This window comes from Furipterus horrens, unplaced genomic scaffold, assembly GCF_987537825.1.
Source record: "Furipterus horrens unplaced genomic scaffold, mFurHor1.1.pri manual_scaffold_4, whole genome shotgun sequence".
In the NCBI taxonomy this organism is placed as follows: domain Eukaryota; kingdom Metazoa; phylum Chordata; class Mammalia; order Chiroptera; family Furipteridae; genus Furipterus; species Furipterus horrens.
The window spans coordinates 22540807-22564983 of NW_028327174.1; the positions used below are offsets into that span (position 1 = coordinate 22540807).

Here is a 24177-nt window from a genome sequence, read left to right on the forward strand (position 1 = left end):
ATAAAGAATCTCATACCACAAAGGTGGGAAGTCAAAGTAGACAAATCCAAAAAAACAAAAACAAACAAACAAACCAAAACAAAACTCAATAACAAACAAGAAGAATCCAACATGGTAAGACTCAGAAACAACCTCTCAATGAAAAGAAAAGAGGAATCCCCAGAAAGAGAGGTAGATGGAATAGACACAGCCCAAATGTCAGACATGGAATTCGAAACAATGATGGTGAAGAAGCTCAATATACTCGACAACCTCAAAAACAACTACAACAACCTCCAAGGAAGTTACCAGGAGCTTAAAGAAAATTACAGGGAACTTATGGAGAACTGCGCCAGCATAAGGAAGGACATAGAAACTATTAACAAGAACCAGGAAGAAATGAAGAATACAATCTATGAACTGAAAAAGACAGTAGAATCAATCAAAAGCAGGCTAAACAAAGCAGAGGATCGGATCAGTGAGTTAGAGGACAATGTAGAAAAAAATTCCCAGACAATACAACAAAATGAAAAAAGATTGAAAAAGCATGAAGAAGATGTAAGGAAATTACAGGATAGCATTAGGAAAAATAATATCCGAATCATCGTAATAAAAGAGGGAGAAGAAGAAGAACGAGGAATAGAAAAGCTGATAGGAGAAATAATGACAGAAAAATTTCCCAACCTGATGAGAGAAAAAGTTATACAAGTTCAGGAAGCACAGAGAGTCCCAATGAAGAGAAACCCCCAAAACGCACTTCAAGGCACAACATAATTAAAATGGCAACATTCAAAGACAAAGAGAGAATCCTAAAAGCAACAAGAGAAAAAGAGCAAATCACATACAAGGGAGCTCCAATAAGACTATCGACTGATTTCTCAACAGAAACACTACAAGCCAGAAGGGAATGGTCAAAAATATTTCAAGCAATGAAAAACAAAGGCCTACAACCAAGAATACTCTACCCAGCAAGGCTCTCATTCAAAATGGAAGGTGAAATAAGGAGTTTCTCAGACAAAGGAAGACTAAAAGAATACATCTCCACCAAACCAGCATTGCAAGAGATGCTAAAGAGAATGTTTTAAGAAAAAGAAGAAAAAAAGAGGAGAGAAACACAGGTACAAAAGACAATGAATAAATACATGTCAATAATAACCTTAACTGTAAATGGATTAAATGCTCCAATTAAAAGACATAGGGTAATGGAATTGATAAGAAAACAGGATCCACATATTTGCTGTCTACAAGAAACACACTTCAAAACAAAAGATTTACAAAGACAGAAAGTAAAGGGATACAAAAAATATTCCAAGCAAATGGACCTGTAAAAAAAGCTAGGGTAGCAGTACTCATATAAGACAAAACGGATTTCAAAGCAAGGGCAATAAAAAGAGAAAAAGAAGGAAATTTCATAATACTTAAGGGAACAATCCATCAAGAAGATATAACACTGCTAAACATATATGCACCGAACATAGGAGCACCCAAATACATAAAGAAAATACTAGAAGACCACAAGAAGGATATTCACAGCAACACACTTATAGTAGGGGACTTTAACACTCCATTATCAACAATAGACAGATCTTTGAAGCAAAGAAACACCAAGGATATACAAGCATTGAAAAACACACTAAACCACACGGACTTTACTGATATATATAAAACTTATCACCCCAAAGAAGCAAAATATACATTCTTTTCAAATGCACATGGGAAATTTTCAAAGATAGACCACATGATAGGACACAAAACAAGCCTCAACAAATTCAAGAAAATTGAAATTATATCAATCAGCTTTTCAGACCACAATACCTTGAAACTAAAAATCAACCTCAGAGAAAAAAAATCAAAGACATCCAAACTCATGAAGAATGAATAACATGCTATTAAATAATGAATGGGTTAACAATGACATCAAAGAAGAAATCAATAAATTTCTGGAAAATAATGATAATGAACACACAACAGTCCAATACCTATGGGACACAGCAAAAGCACTTCTAAGAGGAAAGTTCATAGCAATATAGGCATATCTGAAAAGGATAGAAGAATCTCAAGTAAAAAATCTAACCATAAATCTACAAGAACTAGAACAACAACAACAAACAAAGCCTAGGGCAATAAGAAGGAAGGAAATCATCAAGATCAGAGCAGAATTAAATGACATAGAGTCTAAACAAACAATCCAAAAGATCAACAAAAGTAGGAGCTGGTTGTTTGGAAAAGATAAACAAAATCGACAAACCTCTAGCCAGTCTAATCAAGAAAAAAAGAGAGAAGACCCAAATAAACAAAATCAGAAATGAAAGAGGAGAAATCACGACTGATACCACAGAAATACAAATAATAGTTAGAAATTACTACAGACAACTGTATGGCAAGAAATTTGACAATCTAGAACAAATGGACAAATTTCTAGAAACATACAACCTTCCAAAACTGAATCAAGAAGAAGTGGAAAGTCTCAACAGACCACTAACAAAGAAGGAAATTGAAACAGTAATCAAAAATCTCCCTGCACACAAAAGCCCTGGACCGGATGGCTTCACAGGCGAATTTTACAAAACATTTAGGGAAGAACTAACTCCTATCCTCCTCAAACTATTCTGAAAAATCCAAGAAGAGGGGAAAACCTGAAACTCTTTCTATGAAGCTAGTATTATCCTAATCCCAAAACCAGGTCAAGACACAACAAAGAAAGAAAACTACAGGCCAATATCGCTGATGAACATAGATGCTAAAATCCTCAATAAAATATTGGCAAACAGGATCCAGCAATACATCAAAAAGATCATACACCATGATCAAGTGGGATTCATCCCAGGGATGCAAGGATGGTTTAATATTCACAAATCAATAAATATAATACATTACCTAAACAAAATGAAAGACAAAAATCACATGATCATATCAATAGATGCAGAAAAAGCATTTGATAAAGTACAACACCCATTTATGATGAAAACACTCAGCAAAATGGGAATAGAGAGAGCATACCTTAACATAATCAAGGCTATATATGAGAAGCCTGAGGCCAACATCATACTCAATGGACAAAAACTAAAAGCATTCCCCCTGAACTCAGGAACTAAACAAGGTTGTCCACTCTCTCCACTCCTATTCAACATAGTGTTGGAAGTCCTAGCCACAGCAATCAGACAAGACAAAGAAATAAAAGGCATCCAAATTGGGAAAGAAGAAGTAAAACTATCACTATTTGCAGATGACATGATAGTATACCTAGAAAACCCTATAAAATCCACTAAAAGACTACTTGATATAATAAGTGGATTTGGCAAAATAGCAGGGTACAAAATAAATATACAGAAATCTAAGGCATTTCTGTACACCAACAATAAAATATCAGAGACAGAGGCAAAAAAGAAAATGCCATTTACTATAGCAACAAGAAAAATAAAGTACCTAGGAGTAAACTTAACCAAAGAGATAAAAGACCTGTACTCTGAAATTTACATAACATTGAAGAAAGAAATTAAGGAAGATACAAATAAATCAAAGCAAATAACATGTTCTTGGATGGGAAGAATCAACCTCATCAAAATGGCCATACTACCCAAAGCAATTTACAGATTCAATGCAATCCCTACTAAAATACCAATGACATATTTCACAGACCTAGAACAAATACTCCATAAATTCATATGGAACCAAAAAAGACCCCGAATAGCAAAAGCAATCTTGAGACAGAACACAGCAGGAGGAATCACAACACCAGATATCAAACAATACTACAAAGCCACTGTGATCAAAACAGTCTGGTACTGGCATAAGAACAGACACATAGATCAGTGGGACAGAATAGAGAGTCCAGATATAAACCCAGGACTATATGGTCAACTAATATTTGATAAAGGAGGAAGGAACATAAAATGGAGTGAGAAGAGACTCTTTAACAAATGGTGCTGGGAGAACTGGATAGGGACTTGCAAAAAAATGAAACTAGACCACCAACTTACACCACACACGAGAATAAACTCAAGATGGATGAAAGGCTTAAATGTAAGCTACGACACCATAAAAGTCCTAGAGGAAAACATAGGCAAGAAAATTTCAGATATCTCACGTAACAATTCCTTCATGGACACATCTCCTAAAGCAAGAGAAATAAAGGAAAAAATAAACAAATGGGATTACATCAAACTAAAGAGTTTCTGCTCAGCAAAAGAAAACATCAGCAAGATGAAAAGGAAACCAACCATATGGGAAAACATATTTGCCAATGACATCACAGACAGAGGACTGATTTCCAAAATATATAAAGAGCTTATATGACTCAACATCAAGAAAACAAACAACCCAATTAAAAAATGGGCAAAGGACCTGAACAAACACTTCTCCAAAGAGGACATACAGAAGGTCCATAGACACATGAAAAAATGTTCAACATCATTAGCCATCAGGGAGATGCAAATAAAAACCACAATGAGATACCATTTTACACCAGTCAGAATGGCCATCATCAACAAATCAACAAACAACAAGTGCTGGTGAGGATGTGGAGAAACGGGAACCCTACTGCACCGTTGGTGGGAATGCAGACTGGTACAGCCACTATGGAAAACAGTGTGGAATTACCTCAAAAAATTAAAAATGGAACTGCCTTTTGAACCAGCGATTCCACTACTAGGATTATACCCGAAGAATCTTGAAACACCAATTCAAAAGAACTTATGCACCCCATATTCATTGCAGCACTGTTTACAATAGCTATGTGCTGGAAACACCCTAAGTGTCCATTTGTAGATGAGTGGATCAAAAAACTATGGTACATTTACACAATGGAATACTATGTAGCAGAAAGAAAGAAGGAACTCCTGCCATTTGCAACAACATGGATGGAACTAGAGAGAATTATGCTTAGTGAAATAAGCCAGGCAAAGAAAGAAAAATACCATATGATATCACCTAATACAGGAACTAAAGAACAACACAAACAAAAGAACTAAATAGAACAAAGAGCAGAATAACAGTCAATAGGAGGGAGGGGGGAGGAAGAGAAGGGGGATAAGTGAGGTAAGGGTTTAGTCAAAGAACCTGTATAAATGACTCATGGATACAGACAACAGGGAGGGATATGATTGTGGGAGAGGGGGTGTGCTGGGTGGGGGAGAGAAATGGGGGAAAAATGGGACAACTGTAATTGAAAAACCAAAAAAAAAAAAAAAAGATATCAATATTGTTTCATTAATTAACATAATAAATGTACCATACTAATGTAAAAAAAAAAGATAAAAAGGAAACTAACCGTATGAGAAAACATATCTGCCAATGGTATCTCAGACAGGGTACTGATCTCCAAAATATATAAAGAGCTTATATGACTCAACATCAAGAAAACAGACAACCCAGTTAAAAAATGGGCAAAGGAAATGAACAAACACTTCTCTGAAGAGGACATACAGAAGGTCCATAGACACATGAAAAAATGCTCAACATCACTAGCCATCAGAGAGATACAAATAAAAACCACAATGAGATACCACTTTACACCAGTCAGAATGGCCATCATCAACAAATCAACAAACAACAAGTGCTGGTGAGGATGAGGAGAAATGGGAACCCTAGTGCACTGTTGGTGGGAATGCAGACTGGTGAAGCCACTATGAAAAACAGTATGGAATTACCTCAAAAAACTAAAAATGGAAATGCCCATTGAACCAGCGATTCCACTGCTAGGATTATACGTGAAAAATCCTAAAACCCTAATTCAAAAGAACTTATGCACCCCTTTGTTCATAGCAGCACTGTTTACAATAGCTAAGTGCTGGAAACAGCCTAAGTGCCCATCTGTAGATGAGTGGATCTAAAAACTGTGGTACATTTACACAATGGAATACTATGCAGCAGAGAGAAAGAAGGAACTCCTGCCATTTGCAACAACATGGATGGAACTAGAGAGAATTATGCTTAGTGAAATAAGCCAGGCAAAGAAAGAAAAATACCATATGATATCACCTAATACAGGAAACTAAAGAACAACATAAACAAATGAACCTAATGGGACAAGGAGCAGAATAACAGTCAATAGGGGGGAGGGGGAATGGAGAGAAGGGGGATAAGTAAGGGAAGGGTTTAGTCAAGGGACATGTATAAATGACTCCTGGACATGGACAACGGGGAGGAATATGACTGTAGGAGAAGTGGTGGGCTGGATGAGGGGGTAGCAATGGGGGAAAAATGAGACAACTGTAATTGAGAAACAATAAAAAAAAAGGTCTCACATCACATATACAGAAACAATCAAATCAAGAAAAATCCATCCTCATTCTTGTCACTCTCTGATAGGCTTTCTATACAAAGGGAATGTGTGTAATAATTTGTAAAATCACTTACAAAATCATTCTTACAAAAGAAAATTTAAAAGAAATCATGATACTGATTTTAATTGAGATAATACTAGAATGAACTATTTTATCACTGAAAAAGAAAGAATAGCAATTGAGACAATAATAAGAAAGTCAATGAAATTCATCATTCACAGATTTTTGTGCACTTGGGGATTATGGGTAAATTTCTCAGATTCTCTAGGCCATTCATCTTTTATTGCCTCAGTGATCAGACACCAGCTTCTTTGGAACATGCCATTTACTCACCCTGAACAAATGACTCCTGCATTCTCCCCATGACTGCAGGAGAATGGCCCCCAGCCCCAGGAAAGACATGTCCACACATGGGACTTCTTTCCTGTACCCTTCATGCTGTCCAGCCAGATCTGTCCTAATCCTGCTCCAAAGTAAGTGGCCTTGAAGGCTTCTCCACAGCCCAGCTGTCTGCACAGGCACTGTGGAAGGAAGCTTCATTCTCCTTGAGCCCTTTCAGCAACCCCTCCTCAGGGCTCAGAATCATACTCAGGGGTCCCCACCTCCTCCCCCAGGCAATGGACAATGTGTAGTGCAGACCTGAGCAGATGACCCCTGCGTCCTCCTTGTGAATGCAGTCATGCCGTCCCCAACCTCCAGAAGGGCACTTCCACAGGTGGGACTCCTTTCCTGCGCAGTTCACTTCATCCAGCCAGATCTTGCCTGATCCTGCCCCAAAGTGAGCAAGGGCAGTGGCACTGAGTGCTTCTCCACAGCCCAGCTGTCTGCACACCACCTGGGCATCGTTCAGGTCCCAGCTGTCATCACAGATGGTGCCCCAGGAGCTCTGGTGAAGGATCTCCACTCTGCCGGCACAGCGACTGTCCCCATCTGCAAGGCGAAGCTGTCCGCTGTCTGAGGAGAGAGAGGGTCATTTACACAGGTAAAGAGAGAAGAGTTTTCTGATCTTGTAGGACAAACTCACATGAGCAGCTGGGCTGCACTAGGATTACACCTGGGTCTGGTTTCCCACATCAGTGATCAGAAAGTAGGGGGTTGAGAATAGGAAAAAAGGAAACAAAACAAAACAGGAAAAATGAAGTAGAAAATAAAGTGGTGAATAGTTTCAGATAGAAACTGTTACATGGGTTCTATCAGAGTCAATCTTCTGATTTGTAGAGTTCTGCATAGCACTTGTACAAGATAAATAGGAAGTGTTAGAATCTCTACCTGGAACAGGTAAATGAGTTCAGTCACTGTGTTGGATTTCTTATAAAGCACACACATTTTGGTTCCATTGACCTCAGAACTAGAAGAATAAGATTAAAGGGAATGCAGTAAGAAACTGGAATGAGCTCATCAGACATCTCAGGTAGCAGCCATCAATTTTATCCCATTCAGAATTGTTTGTCTTGGTATATAGTATTCAGAGCTTAAAAATGTACCATGAGACAGGCCTTGGTTTATCCCAGAATATTTCACTTACAGTTCTAGGCTTCAGACTCTAGGTATGGATATTTAGCTAAAGAAATGTGTGTCTTTGAGTAGATTGGGCAACCTTACATGAGTGATGCTGTCAGATGATATTCATTGTTATTGGCCAAACATTCCATTGGGAATCATAGAATGTTGCTTCTTTCCCCAAACAAATCTAATCTTCATATCAGAAGTTGCTCTTACTTAAAATATGGAGTTGACTTCCAGCCAAGATACAGGCATAGACAGACACATTGCATCTCCCTCCACAACTAAGAAGGAATACAACTACCTCAAAACTAGAAACAAACAGAAGTTCCAGAAAATCGAACTGCATGGAAGTCCAATAAAGATATAAAGAAGAAGTACTCATCCAGACAGGTAGGAGGGGTGGAGCTGGGGAGGAGAGGATGCGATGTGGTGGTGGGAGTGGTGGCAGTAGTGGCAGGCCTGCAGAAAGCGCAGTCACACATTTTAAAAAGTCAGGAGGGACAGCTGGGGAGCATTCCCAACTCCTCATGGTCCCAGCACTGGGGAAAATCAAGCCTCATTGCTTCTGACTGTGCAGACCAATGGGGGTTGAGGTGGAGGAGGCATAAACTGCCGGTCTCAACAAAGTCTGCTTGTTTATAGGGCCCCCAGGGTCCTTGAACGTCTGCAGACCCAACCACTCTGGGAACGATGGCTAGGAAACCAGCTAGAAGGGTGCCAGTCCAGTGCGGAAGTGGGAGAGGGCCTTGGAAGGGGGGAAAGTGCTGGGCTGTCCGCATTGTACCCTCTCGGACCCCTCCCCCACATGAAGCGCCACAACGTGGTGAAATAGGTCACCCTGTACTGAAAAATACCTAAGGCTCCCCCCTTAAAACATAACAGGAGTGACAGTTATACCAGGGATGCAGAGGCAAACAAACACAGGAGCCTGTCAGAATGAGGAGACAGAGAAGTATGACCCAAAAGGGGAAAGAGATCAAGGTTCCAATGGGAGAACTAAGCGACAAGGAGATAGCCAACCTCACAGATGAGGAGATAGACAATCTAAAAGATGCAGTATTCAAAACACTAGTGATAAAGATGCTCACAGGCTTCACAGATATGCTTGAATACGGCAAACGCATAAGAGAAGAAGTGAAGGCTATGCTAAGTGAAATGAAGAAAAATCCATACAAAAACAATGATGACGGGAAGGAAACCAGGGTTCAAATCAATGATTTGGAACATAAGGAAGAAAAAAACAATCAACCAGTGTAGAATGAGGAAGCAAGAATTGAAAAACATAAGGAAAACTTCCCCAATTTTGAGAAAGAGATGGACATACAGGTCTGGGAAGCACGGAGGGTCCCAGGCGAACTGGACCCAGAGGAGACCACACCAGGATGCCTCGTGATTGAGATGTCAAAGGTGAAAGATAAAGACAGAGTCCTGGGGGTAGTAAGAGAGAGGCGGAGAGTTGCCTACAGGGGGTTGCCTATAGAATTATCAGCTGATTTTTGAGAGGACCCTTTGCAGGCAGGAAGGTCTGGCAAGCAGTATTCAGTGTGATGAAAGGCAACCTGCAACCAGGATTACTCTATCCAGAAAAACTATCATTTAGAATGGAAGGGCAAGTGAAGTGCTTCCCGGACAAGGTGAAGCTAAAGGAGCACATCATCAAAGGGACTTACTTTAAAAAAAGAATATAAAAAGTATAAATACTAAAATGAAAACAAACTCACAACCATCACCAACTGAATCTAAAAAAATAAAAACAAAATCCAAATAAGCAAACCAGAATAGGAACAGAATCATAGGTATGGGGATCCTTTGGAGTGTTATCAGCTGGGAGAGGGAAGGGGAGAAATGGGGAAAAGGTGCAGGGATTAAGAAGCATAATTTGTTGGTACAAAGTAGACAGGAGGAAATTAAGAATAATATAGGAAAGGGTGAAGCCAAAAAACTATATGTACGATCCGTGGACATGAACTAAGGGGGTGGGATTGCTGGAGGGAAGGGGGTAAGGGGCAGAGGGGAGCAAAGGGAAAAAAATTGGGACTACTGTGACAACATAATCAATAAAATAAACATTAAAAAAATAAAAACACATTATTAAAAAAACCAGTTGAACAATAATACATATGCTTGAATCTCAATTTTGTAAAAACCAATAATCAAACACCATGAAAGTAAATTGTTTTATGGGTATGAGTTTGGATATGATTTAGTGAAAATGGATGAATTTATAAAATGGAACTTACTAGTCTATTAATTCTATTTATATCAGGAAGATATGAATGAACAAGTAGTTTGAGGATACATTTCATTTATTCTTTTACAGTTTATATACAGTAAGTAAGCAATGTTTTTGTAATTTAAAGGAAAAAGAAAGGAATTGGCTTTTTCTAATCTTAAAGCAAACTAATGGAAAGAACACAAATTCCCTCATGCAAAGCCTGGTGCAAGCCCCACAGGAGTAAGTGTGGCTGATTCAGAGAAGAGACAGACAAGCAAAAGGGGATATAAGGAAAGGGCTGCTGGCCATCATTCTTGCCTCCAGTGTTTTTTTATGTGTAATAGTGTTCATTGCCTGGAGGACCATCAGAGTGGCAAGAGTGTGTTATGATACTTAACTAAACCCGAACCTGCATCCTGGTAACCTTCATGCATCAAGTCAGAGCCTTACCCCCTGGAGCAGCTCATGGTGAGTCCTTTCCCTCTTCCATGGGAGTCCTTTCAAATCTGAGGTCAACAACCAGGCTACATCTACTCTGGCATTTCTGCTAGTTATCCTAATTACAGACTCCCTGTGATGTGGTTTCCAGTTGTTTTTGCAAACAGCACTCATGAATCTAGACAGTGGAATGTGCTAGTATCACTTCTAAAGGCAGTTTATCCTGTATGTGTCAACACATTTATCACCTTAGTAATTAAAATAAATTTATTTCCAGCATTGGGTGTAATATTTCAGCACCTGACTTTCAACTCTCTGCCCTTCACAGAATCTTAAAAGTGTTATCTGCATTTTCACCAACACCTTATTCTCTGGTATTTTTATTTCTGGTTTTCTCCCTCTGCCCAACACTACACCCTCAATATAGTTTTAGTTAAGACAACTAATGATATGCAATGACTTTAATGGACACATTTCAGTTCTTATTTACCTAATGTTTTAGTAGTATTTAACACATATGACCATTCCCCTTTCCTTGAAACTTTTCTTTTAACTTGACTTCCTGGATCCCCAGTTCTCTGTCAGCTCCATATAAAATTCCATGTCAATTCATAGAATGCTCTATCCAGTTTTTAAATGTTAACATTCATTGGATTCTCTCCTAGGAACATTTATTTTCCTAATGACTTAATCCACTCTGATCTAAGCATCTCTATGACCACTTTCAAATTTGTATCTCCCACCCAGATTTCCTTCTTAAACTCCAATTGCCTAATGACTTTTCCACCTCAGTGTTCTTATTAATTTTGAATTTAATGCATCCAAAACTCAGCCCATGGAATTCCTGCCACAATCTTCTGTGTATCCCATATTAATAAAATTCATTGCCATATCTCTAGCAGTCTGCCTTGACTCCTCCAAGCTATTTTGTCACCGTTATGCATGTACATTTCCTCTGTAGTAATCCTTTGTTTATCTTGTACTCAAAGGACATTTTCTTTTTATTTATTTATTTATTGATGTCTGTGTGTGTGTGTGTGAATGAGAGAGAGAGAGGGAGGGGGAGAGGGAGAGAGAGAGAGAGAAAGAGAGAGAGGGTAGAGTAGAGAAACATCTATTTGTCGTTCCACTTATTTATACTCTATACATTTATTAGTTGATTCACGGATGTGCCCTAACTGCAGATTGAGCCTACAACCTTGGTGTATTGGGATGATACTCCAACCAACTGAATTACATGGCTATGCCCAAAGGATGTTTTCCTAAGGTAAAACTGATTAATTTACTAACCAGCTTAAACACCTTTCAATTAGTTTTGATTACATCTTTGTGAAAATATCTTTAATTTTGACTCCACAATCAAACAGGTTATTAATTTATTCAAAAACTCTTTTTGAGTGTCTATTGTATGCCAGGTATTGTTACAGCACTGGCTATACTGTAGTGAACACAAAGGCCAAAGTCCTTGATCCTATGGAATTACCAAATTAACAGAATAGATGTATAATAAACAAAATCAGAGAAGGAAAACTCTGACTCCAAAAAACCTCCGCTGCCTTGCGGCATACCTCTTCAGGGGAAAGGCTAAGGGAGTAAACCCCGACAGAAAATCCGGAGCCGGAGTCCCTAAGGCGGTTTGACATTGTAGTCAACACCGGCAACTCCTGCGGCGCACCTGAAGCCAAGCTGTATTGACTTTGTCTTTCCCTTGGACCCTTCAGCTGCGAAGAGAGGGGGGGTCTGCTGCATGGGCAACAGCAGACCCTCCATATCACCCTGCCCAGGCTCTGTAGCTTCAGTTTCACTTGAGAGGGCACTCCAGCGTCATCGCAAGATGTCGACTCAACACGGGAGGAGACAGATACCGGTTATAAGCTCATCCGATTGGCGAAGGAAACGAGCGCCAGGGGTCTCCTCTGACGGTGGGAGAGGTCATTGCACCTCACTGGACAGCTACCGTCTCGCCATGGCTCGCCTGCCCCACTGGGTGCGTGGGGATCAGAGAGGCGCCTCTCGAAAAGTGGGCCACAAAACACCCGCACCAGTTAATTCCAAGCAAACAACAAGAAAGAAGCCTCCGGCTCTTCGCCTCGCTAGCTGGAACATCAGGACCATGTGCCCCGGACTTACTGCAGACCTTCCGTGGATCAAGGGTGCCAGGAAAACCGCTGTCATCGATAGGGAACTGGCACGACTAAACATCGACATTGCGGCTCTACAGGAGACCCGGTTGGCCGACAACGGAACTATCAGAGAAACCAACTACACCTTCTACTGGCAAGGGAAGTCTCCGGACCAACCAAGACAGCACGGTGTTGGGTTCGCTGTGAAGAACACGCTTGTTAACTCCATAGAGCCACCCACAGGAGGCACAGAGAGATTACTTACCCTCCGATTGTCAACAACTTTCGGCCCAGTCAGCATTCTTAGCGCGTATGCCCCAACCCTCTGCGCCACCACCGAAGAGAAAGAACAGTTCTACCATGCACTGGACGAAGCGTTATCCAAGATTCCCAGAAGTAACGCTCTCTATCTCCTTGGAGACTTCAACGCAAGAGTAGGAGCCGACCACATGGCCTGGCCCACCTGCCTTGGAAACTTTGGGAGAGGAAAGATCAATGAGAATGGTCAGCGACTGCTTGAGCTTTTGTGTCACCACGGCCTGTGCGTGACAAACACATTCTTCAAGTGCAAAGAGATCCACCAGGTGTCATGGAGGCACCCCCGCTCCCGTCATTGGCACCAGCTTGACCTCGTCATCACCAGAAGAACGGATATTGGCAGCACCCTCCTCACCCGCAGCTACCACAGTGCAGACTGCGACACGGACCATGCCCTCGTGGTAAGCAAGGTGCGCATAATGCCGAAGAGGTTGCACCACTCCAAGATGAAGGGTCGCCCACGCATCAACACCAGTTGTGCCAGCAACCCAGTTAAGACCCAGCAATTCATCAACAAGATGGAAGATGCACTCGGCGAGGGAGTGGCGGCAGATGACATTATCGAATCCAATTGGCCACGTCTCCGCGACGCCATATACAACTCCGCCATTATTGCTTACGGGAAGAAAGAGCGGAAGAACGCTGACTGGTACGAGGCTCACTGGGAAGAAATGGAACCCGTGATCGAGGCTAAGAGGAAGGCCCTACTGGCTTACAAGGTCACGCCCACTCCCAGTACACTTCAAGCTCTACGGGCTGCCAGGAACAAAGTCCAGAAGACCGCCCGCCACTGTGCCAACACCTATTGGCTAAACCTGTGCAGAAGCATTCAGGAAGCTGCCGATATAGGCAACGCACGAGGAATGTATGAGGGTATCAAGAAGGCAACAGGCCCAATCCCCTCCAAGATCACCCCCCCTTAAGTCCAAGACAGGTGAGGTCATCACTGACCAGGAACAGCAAATGCGGCGGTGGACCGAGCACTACCTCGAGCTGTACGCAACGAAGAACACTGTAACAGACACTGCTCTTAAAGCCATCCCAGACCTACCAGTCATGGAGGAGCTAGACACCCCACCTACTGCGGCAGAGCTCGGCAAAGCCATCGACCGCCTTGCTTGCGGGAAAGCACCAGGAAGCGACGGAATCTCTCCAGAAATCCTAAAGAGCGGGAAACCAGTCCTGCTACAGCCGCTCCACCATCTACTCTGTCGCTGCTGGAAGGAGGGTTACATCCCCCAGGATATGAGAGACGCCAACATACTGCAACAACTACCGGGGCATCTCTCTCCTCAGCGTCGTCGGCAAAGTATTCGTCCGGGTCGCTCTTGCCCGCCTGCAGACCCTTGCTTCCCGCGTCTACCCAGAGTCCCAGTGTGGCTTCAGAGCTGGCCGATCAACAGTGGACATGATCTTCTCCCTACGCCAGCTGCAGGAGAAGTGTCACGAGCAGCATAAACCACTCTACCTCGCCTTTATTGACCTCACGAAGGCGTTTGATCTGGTCAGTCGAAGCGGACTCTTCAGCTTGCTACGGAAGATTGGCTGTCCACCACATCTGCTTGCTGTGGTCATGTCCTTTCACGACAACATGCACAGCACGGTGTCCTACAACGGCGCAACCTCTGAGGCCTTCCCAGTCAGCAGCGGAGTAAAGCAGGGCTGCGTCCTCGCGCTTACGCTGTTCGGAATCTTCTTCTCCATGCTCCTCCAATACGCCTTTAAGGACTGTAGCGAGGGTGTCTTCATTCACACCAGATCCGATGGCAAGCTCTACAACCTGGCCCGTCTACGAGCCAAGACCAAAGTCAAAGAGGTGCTCATCCGTGAGATGCTCTTCGCCGACGATGCAGCTTTGACATCACACTCTGAAGAGGGACTCCAGCAGCTAGTCACTTGCCTTTCCCACGCATGCAAGGAGTTCGGACTAGCCATCAGCCTGACGAAGACGAATGTTATTGCTCAAGGCACGGGGACTCCCCCATGCATCACCATCGACGGATACACCCTGGAGGTTGTCAACGACTTCACTTACCTCGGGTCCACCATCTCGAGCTCTCTGTCAGTCGACTTGGAGGTCAACCGGAGAATCGCCAGGGCAGCCACAGTTATGGCCAGACTGAACCGGCGAGCGTGGAACAATTCCAGCCTCACTGAGAAAACCAGACTGCGCATCTACCAAGCCTGCGTACTCAGCACTCTCCTCTATGGCAGCGAGACGTGGACCACCTACGCAAGGCATGAAAGGAAACTCAACAGCTTCCACATGAGGTGCCTGCGACGCGTCCTGCATGTCGCCTGGCAGGATAAGGTCCCCAACACCGAGGTGCTGAAGCGAGCCAATATGAGCAGTTTGCATGCAGTTCTTAGCGAGAGACGCCTCAGGTGGCTTGGCCATGTCAAAAGAATGGATGCAGGCCGTATCCCCAAAGACCTCCTCTACGGCGAGCTAGCAGAAGGCAAGAGGATGACAGGGCGCCCAAAACTGCGGTTCAAAGACATCTGCAAAAAGGACATGACACAATGCTCCATCAATCTCAACACATGGGAAGTTCAAGCAGACGACCGCCTAGCCTGGAGGCTCGCGGTCAGGCAAGGTACGTCACGCGCGGAGGCTGCGCGCAACGAGGAGGCCGTCCAGAAAAGATCGAGGCGGAAGCAGCGTCAGCAGCAGCAACAACAGCCATCTGCCTTCACCTGTACCAAGTGCAGCAGGGATTGTCACTCCCGAATCGGACTGCACAGCCATTCTCGGCGGTGCAGATAGACTCTCAAGAAGCTACGCCATCGTCTCTCGAGACGGACGGCTGCCGACGACGATGACGGTATAATAAACATAAAAAGAATAAATGAAGATTGCACATAGTGAAAAGAACTATGAGAACCATAAAGTATGGTATAAAATATAAAATTGGTTGATCAGAGAAATAGGACATTGCAGGAGGGATATTAAGGAAAGCAATCAGCGTGTTTAGGGATAAGCACCGAATGTCAGGAGTATATACTAAAGAATTTTGGGGGAGGTAATATCATTTAAATTCATGTAAGGGGCCTCACTAAGGAATTAATATTTTTTTTCAGATTTAATGTGTTTTATTGATTAAAATATTACATTTGTGCCAATTTCCCTTCCCTCTGCTCCCCTCCACCCGGTGGCCCCCCTCCCTCCAGTTGTCCCCCCCTTTTAGATTATGTCCATTAGTTGTGCATACAGTTCCTCCCAACCTCTCTCCGTCTATTCCATTCCCTCCTACCTTGATCCCCAATTCCTATATCATCTCCCTCCCTCTCCCCATTCCCCCTCCCTGTTGACCTCCCCCCAATATGCTTCCCGTACCCACAGTTCCTTTTCCACTCTCGTTGCCTATTTAGTTTGCCTTTGTTTCATCTCCCTAGCTTCTGTTTTTTAAACCAGTCCCTTTAACATCTCATATAACAGTGGTTTGGATCTAATGAACTCTTTCAGTTTTATTTTGTCCTGGAAACACTTTCTCTGTCCTTCTATTCTGAATGACAATTTCGCTGGATAGAGTATTCGTGGTTGTAGGTTTTGGATTTTCATTACTTTGAATATTTCTTGCCAGTCCCTTCTTGCCTGTAGGGTTTCCCTTGAGAAGTCTGCTGATAGTCTAATTGGGACCCCTTTGTACATAATTCTTTTCTTCTCTCTTGCTGCTTTTAAGATTCTCTCTTTATCTTTAATTTTTGACATTTTGATTATAATGTGTCTTGGAGTGGTTCTCCCTGGGTCCAGTCTCTTGGGAACTCTCCTTGCTTCCTGGACCTGCAAGTCTATTCCCTTCCCCAAGTCTGGGAAGTTCTCCTTTATTATATTTTCACTCAATTTTTCAAGTTCTAGTTCATCTTCCTCATTCTCTGGCAAACCAATGATTCTTATGTTGGGCCTTTTATAGCTGTCCCAGAGGTTTCTGATCCTCTCATTGTTGCTTCCCATTTCCTCTCGCTGCATTGGTTGACTGCTTGTTCCTTCTCCATATTCCAGTTTGTTGAAATGAACTCTGGATTTTTTTTCCTCACCATCTGTCTCGTATGCGGTTTTGTTCCTTTCGTTATGAAAGTTTTTCGCTTCTTTCTTATCTTTTTCCTGCTCTTTTGTGAATTCTGTAAGCCACCTGATAACAATGGCCCATAACTGAGCCTCTGACAGGTTTCTTATCTGTTCATCTGTCAGGTTCTCTATCTGCTGCCTGGTGAGCTGTGTCACCGGGATTTCTATAGTTGTCTGCCACATTTTGACAGATGTGTTTTGTTTTCTTGGGCCGGCTGTCAGGGGCAGTGCCTGTGTACGCGACACAAGTCAGCGACCGGCGCCTGTCTGCGACCTATTTCGCAGCCCTGTGGTGCTTTCTTTCTTTGGGGGCGGGGGTCCAAGATGGATTCACACAGTTATTCAGCTAGGAGACCGGGATCCGTCCTCCCGCCCCCCTGGGCCTCACTGTTCAAGGCGATGCGGTGGCCGCTCTCCCCAGCGCTGGGGTCGCACACTGCCAGGGGCTTGACTGCCCCCGGGATTTTTCGCTGCCCCGCCGCTCCGCAAACAGCTTTGCCCTCTTTAACTCTTACCTGCCCAAATGGCACCGCTGGTTTATAACTTCATATGTTGGGCTTCCGTGTAGTTTTATTTTCTGGAATTTCTAGTTATCCTTTGTTTTGAAGTAGTTGTATTCCTCTCTAGTTGTAGAGGGAGACCTAGCGTGTCCGTCTAAGCCTCCATCTTGGCCGGAAGTCCAAGGAATTAATATTTAAAGTGAGAACTTAATGAGAAGAGGTTGACAGGCAAGCAAAGCAGACAGAACAGCTAGTGCAACATCATAAGATGACTAATACCATCTGTCTGGTAAAAGAATACTAAGTCATAAAATGATGACCGGCCTGCCTTCCTTTACTTTCCCCATGCCCCCTACTTCATGAATACAAAGAGAGTTAATATACATACCATCGAGTGGAAGATTGATAGGAGAGGAGGACTGAGTCGTGTGTAGTGGAAGGAACATGTATGGCTTTGTTAACCAGTGTAGGGAATCTGAATTTCATCTTAATTTCAATAGACAGCCATTGGCAGCTTATAAGCAAAAAAAGAAAAAAAGAAAAAAAAAGAAGCAAACTAAATTCTAAAACTTGTCTCTGGCTGACTGAAAAAACATGTTATGGAGGAGAAAGACTGACCCTAGGTGACCACTAGAAACTATTGGTTGATCCAGGCAAGAGGTGTTCTTTCCTGGATAGGATGATAATAAAAACAGCAAGAGTAGAAGAATTAAGGATATATTTGAAGAGAAAGCCAACAGAACTTGTTCTTATATTGAAGTGGAGGGGAAGGGAAGTGAAAGAAATGAAGACTGACTGATCTATTGAGCTTAAGTAATGATAGTGACATTAACAGAAATGAGAAATATAGAAGGAAGGAAAAATGTAGTACAGGGATTGAGCAGGTAGAATAAAACATCCTATGTTGTGACAGCTAAGGGGGGTTAGGTAGGAGCTGGAGGGATTGAGCAAAAAGGAAAAATGACTCATGCACATGGATAACAACAGTTGGTGATTGCCGGGGGAAGAAGGTTATAAAGGGACTAAATGGTAATGGAAAAAATACAATGAAGATTAAATGAAAAAACAATCATGCTTTGGGCTAAATTTGAGTGTTCCATTAATAATCAAGTGGAGATGTCAGGTAGCAATGGAAAATATGAGTTTGGAGTGAATGACAAAGAGCAGATGTGGAGCTAGCTGTCAGTATATAGAGGTTATTAGGGCCATTGGCCTTAGAAAGGGAGTATAGCTAAGGAAGAAGAAAGAGTATGATACTGAGAGTATCCAATATCTAGAGCTGAGCACAGGAGTTGCAACACTGCAAGAATAAGAGCAACAATCAAGGAGGTAGAATAAGGAGAACAATCAGTGAGATAGAGAAATCGTCAGAAGGCAAAAGGAAAAATAGAGAACGGAAGGGAAGTCAACCTATTGAAAGCTGCAGAAAGGTCAAGAATAATGAAGCCAGGACTTCCGGCCAAGATGGAGGCCTAGACAGACATGCTGTGTCTCCTTTTACAAATAAGAAGGAATACAATGACTTGAAAACTACAGACAACCAGGAGTTGCAGAAAATCGAGCTGCATGGAAGTTCAACAAACAAAAATATAAAGAAGAAATACTCATCCAGACTTCTGGCCAAGATGGAGGCATAGATAGATGTGCTGCGTCGCCCTTCACAACTAAGAAGGAATACAGCTACCTCAAAACTAGAAACAACCAGAAGTTCCAGAAAATCAAACTGCATGTAAGTCCAACAAACAAAGATATGAAGAAGGAATACTCATCCAGACAGGTAGGAGAGGTGGAGCCAGGACGGAGAGGATGAGGTATGGAGGTGGCAGCAGCAGCAGGCTGGTGGAAAGCAGAGTTACACATTTTAAAAAGGCTAGAGGGACACCTGTGGAGCATTCGCAGCTTCTCACCAGACCGCGAAGCATACCGTCACAGCACTGGGGAAAATAAAGCCTCATTGCTTTTGACTGTGCAAACCAGTGGGCGTTGGGGCAGAGGCAGAAACTGCCAGTCTCTCAGCAGAGTCTGCTTGTTTAAAGGGCCCCCATGGTCCTAGAATGTCGCAGACCCATCCGCTCTGGAAACGACAGCCAGGGCAACAGCTAGAGGGGCACCAGTCCCATACAGAAGTGGGAGAAGTGCCTGGAAAAGGGGCGAGTGCTGGGAAAGTGGCATTGTTCCTTCTCAGACCTCTTCCCCACATACAGCGTCTGAATGTGGTGAAACAGATTGCCCTGTACTGGGGAATACCTAAGGCTCTGCCCCTTACAACATAACAGGAGTGACAGCTCTACCTAAGACACAGAGGCAAACACACACAGGAGAGTTCTGGCCAAGATGGAGTCCTATACTGACAAGCTCCATCTCCCTCCACAACTAAGAAGAAACTACTGCAAAACTAGAAATAACCAGAAGTTCCAGAAAATAAATGGAAGTCCAACGTATGAAGTTATAAAGAAGTGGTGCTCATGTGGACGGGTAGGAGGGGCAAAGCCATGGTGGAGAGCTCAAGCTGTGTTGGTGCTGGTGGCAGCAGCAGCGACGGCGGCTGGACAGTGGTAGGTACAGACACCTGCACTTAAGGGGAGGCAAGAAGCACCTGGGGAACATCACTGGCTGCAGACCAGACCCATCAGCTTGCAATTCCAATGCCAGGGAAAGCAGCCCTCATTGCCTTGGACTGTGAGGCCTGGGGTGGGGGCAGGTTGGGAGGGAGGAGAAGGTTCCTGGTTTCTCAGCGGAGAGTGAATGGCAGGAATTTATCTTGGATCCCCATCCCAAAGTAAACGCCACAGTGTGGTGAGAAGGGTCGCCTCATTGTGATGAGTGCACAGGGCTCTGCCCCCTATAGCATAGGAGGTGTGACAGCCCTGCCCAGGAAGCAAAGGTAAATGCAAAATTGTCAGGATGGCACAGATCACGATAGAGATCCTGGTGACGCAGCTGACCAGACAGCAAATATCCAAACTAACAGCTTAGCAGATAGGAAATCTTTCTGAAGCACAGTTCAGAGCTTTGGTTATAAGAATGTTTACAGACCTAACAGCAGATCTTAAACAAGATGGGGAAGGAATGAGGGCTAGTCCTGCTGAAATGAACAAAAACACATACAAAACTAGTGGTGAGGGAAAGAAAACCAGGGATCAAATCAACAAATCAAAACATAGGGAAGGAACAAACAGTAAAGCAGTGCAGAAAGGGAAACGAAAAGTGAAGAAAATGAGGAGAGACTCAGAAACCTATGGGGCAGCTATAAGTGGTCCAACATATGAATCATAGGGTTGCCAATAGGTGAAGAAGAAGAACGAGAAATTGAAAAATTATGTGAAAAGATAATGAAACAGAACTTCCCTAACTTGGGGAAAGAAATAGAATTACTCTGTCCAGGAAGCACAGAGAGTTCTAAAAAAACTGGACCAAGGGAGAACCACACCAAGACACATTATCATTAAAATGTCAAAAATTAAGGATCAAGAGAGAATCTTAAAAGCAGCAAGAGAGAAGAGAATTACATACAAACTGGTCCCAATAAGACTCTCAGTGATTTCTCAAAAGAAACTCTGCAGGCAAAAAGGGACTGGCAAGAAATATTCAAAGTAATGAAAAGCAAAAACCTACAATCACATTTACTCTATCCAGTGAAGCTGTTATTCAGAATAGAAGGGCAGAGAAAGTGCTTCCAGGACAAAGTAAAACTGAAGGAGTTCATCAGATCCAAACCACTGTTATATGAGATGTTAAAGGGACTTGTTTAGGAGGAAGAGGATCACAACTATGACCATTAAAATGAAAACTGTATCACAACCACCAACAACAGAAACTAGGATACCAACACAAAGGCAAACTAAGTAGGCAACGAGAGTGAAAAAAGAATTATAGGTTTGGGGAACAGTTTGTGGGGAGGTCAGTGGGATGGGGGAAAAGGGAGGGAGATGGTACAGGAATTAAGAAGCATAGTAGGAGGGAGTGGAGTCGATAGGAATATGTGGAGAACTATATGCACAACCAATGGGCATGGACTAAGGGGGGGGGCAAGTGGAGGGAGGGGGGTCACTGGGCAGGAGGGGATCAAAGGTAAAAGAAATTGGGACAACTGTAACAGCATAATCAATAAAATATACTAAAAAAAGAAAAAAGAAAAGAAATACTCATCCAGACAAGTTGGAGGGGCGAAGAGGATGCGGGTGGTGGTGGCAGCAGTGGCAGCAATGGCAGGCAGTGGAAGGCACAGTCACACATTTTAGAAAGTAGGAGAGACACCTGGTGAGTGCTTCCAGTACCACATCAGCTGCACAGCTCACGGTTCATGCGCCAGGGAAAAGAAAGCCTCATTGCTTCTCACTGTGCAAACCATGAGGGAGGCAGTTTGGGGTGGAGGAAGAAACTGCTGGTCTCTTAGCTCAGTCTATTTGTTTAAAGGGTCCCCACGGTCCTAGAACATCTGAAGAACCATCCACTCTGGGGACGACGGCCAGGGCAACAGCTAGAGAGGCACTAGTCCCATAATGGAGGTGAGAGAAGCACCTGGAAAAGGGGCAAGTGCTGAGAAGTGACATTGTTCCCTCTCAGAATCTTCCCCCACATACAGCACCACAATGTGGTGAAATGGGTCGCCCTGTACTGACGAATCCCTAAGGATCCTCCCCTTACAACATCACAGGAGTGACAGCTCTACCTAAGACACAGAGGCAAACACAGAGGGGACAGAGAAGTATGACCCAAAAGAGAGAACAGATCATGGTTCCAGTGGAAGAACTAAGGGATGAGGAGATAGCTAACAGATGAGGAGATAGCCAACCTAACAGATGAGTAGTTCAAAACCCTGGTGATAAAGATACTCACAGGCTTGACAGATATGCTTAAATATGGTAAATGCATAGGGAAGAAGTGAAAGCTATGCTAAATAAAATGAAGTAAAATTCACACAAAACCAATGGGGAAGGGAAGGAAATGGATTCAAAACCATGTTTTGGAACATAAGAAAGAAAAAAAGTAGAGAATGAGGAAACAAGAATTGAAAAAAATGAGGAGAGGCTTAGGAACCTCTGGGACAACTTTAAACATGCCAACACCCAAATCATAGGTGTGACAGAAGGAGAAGAGAAATAGCAAGAAATTGAAAATTTATATGAGAAAATAATGAGGAAAAACTCCCAAAATTTGGCGAAGAAAATAGAATACAAGTCAAGGAAGCACAGAGAGTCCTAAAAAACTAGATCCAAAGAGGACCACACCAAGACACATAATAACTAAAATGCTAAAGGTGAAAGAAAAAGAGAGAATCTTAAAAGCAGCATGAGAGAACAGAGTTGCCTACAGAAGGGTGCCTATAAGAGTATCAGCTGATATCTCAAAAGAAACTTAGCAGGCAAGAAGGGACTGGTAAGAAGTATTCAATGTGATGAAAAGCAAGGACCTAAAACCAAGATTACTCTATCCAGCAAAGCTATCATTTAGAATGAAAGGGCAAATATAGTACTTCCAAGACAAGGTAAAGCTAAAGGAGTCAATCATCATCAAGCCATTATTATATGAAATGTTAAAGGGTCTTATTTAAGAAAAGAAGATCAAAACTATGAACTTTATAATGACAAAAAAACACAAATATCAATAATTGAATCTAAAAAATAAAAAAGGAATCCAACTAAGCAAACCAGAATAGGAATGGAATCATAGGTATGGGAATCATTTGGATGGTTATTGGCTGGGACAGGGAAGGGGGAGAAATGGGCAAATGGTGCAGGAATTAAGAAGCATAATTGGTTGGTACAAAATAGACAGGGGGATGTTAAGAATAATATAGCAAAGAGTGAAGCCAAAGAACTTATATACATGACCCATGAACATAAACTAAGGGGGATGGGATTGGTGGACTGAGGCGGGTAGTGAGCAGAGGGGAGCAAAGGGAAAAAATTTTGAACTACTGTAACAACATAATCAATAAAATATACTTAAAAAGTAAAAAAAAATAATGAAGACAGAAAGACTTGTTATATTTTATTTTCTTACTGATTCTGAGGAATGGTGGAGCCTAAAACTTAAAAGAATATGTTCAGAATAGTGTGAGACACTAAAGTGTGGATACAGTGAATGATTAATGATCATATTTTTGAAAATATGGCTGTGGAGGAGATAAAAGAAGGACAGGGTAGTAGCTAGGGAGAAAATCTAGGTTGAGGAACAATGTTGTTCGTTCAGGTATTTTTTAAGAGGTGAGACACTGAGGCCATACTGAGAGAGAGGGAGAAGGTGATGGTCTGAGGAAGAGGGCATAATTGAAGAACTGAAGACTTTGACAAGATGAGTGTGATTATACTCTACTGCCTGAGCAGAAGAGCTGGCCTAGATAAGGACTAGGGCCACTGATGTTGGAGCCAAGTAGAGAGCCTATGCACAGACCACAAGTCAGAAGATGTGTTGAAAGGAAGATGAGGAGTTGTTTCTGTTCTAATTTCTCAGTGAGGTAAGACGCCAGATTGTGATTTTGAGAATGGAAACAGATTTTGGCAGTGTGAGGACAACACATCATATGTAAAATGTGATTTTAAAGACAGGGCAAGAACACATATTGGAGAAGTACAGTAAAACTTAAGGGCAGTGTGAAGTGTCCCTTAGAGATTGTGTCCATGAATTTAACTATAGACTAGGAAAAGGCTGTGTGTTCCTTTCTTGCCTTATTTATCTAATACAGGGAAAGAGTAGTTAGGTAGTTGATTTTAATCATCCTTGTGTGTGTGTCTGTTAAGAC

At 42.6% G+C, this 24177-nt stretch overlaps 1 protein-coding gene across 1 annotated transcript in view; it reads right to left on the reverse strand.

Moving 5' to 3' along the window:
• LOC150011305 (scavenger receptor cysteine-rich domain-containing protein DMBT1-like) overlaps positions 1-24177 on the reverse strand; it is a 199303-nt gene that overhangs the window by 86530 nt on the left and 88596 nt on the right. The window contains 3 exon segments of the mRNA XM_090275094.1: positions 2616-2635; positions 6597-6815; positions 6866-7217. Of these exon segments, the coding sequence (XP_090131220.1) occupies positions 2616-2635; positions 6597-6815; positions 6866-7217 (591 nt within the window).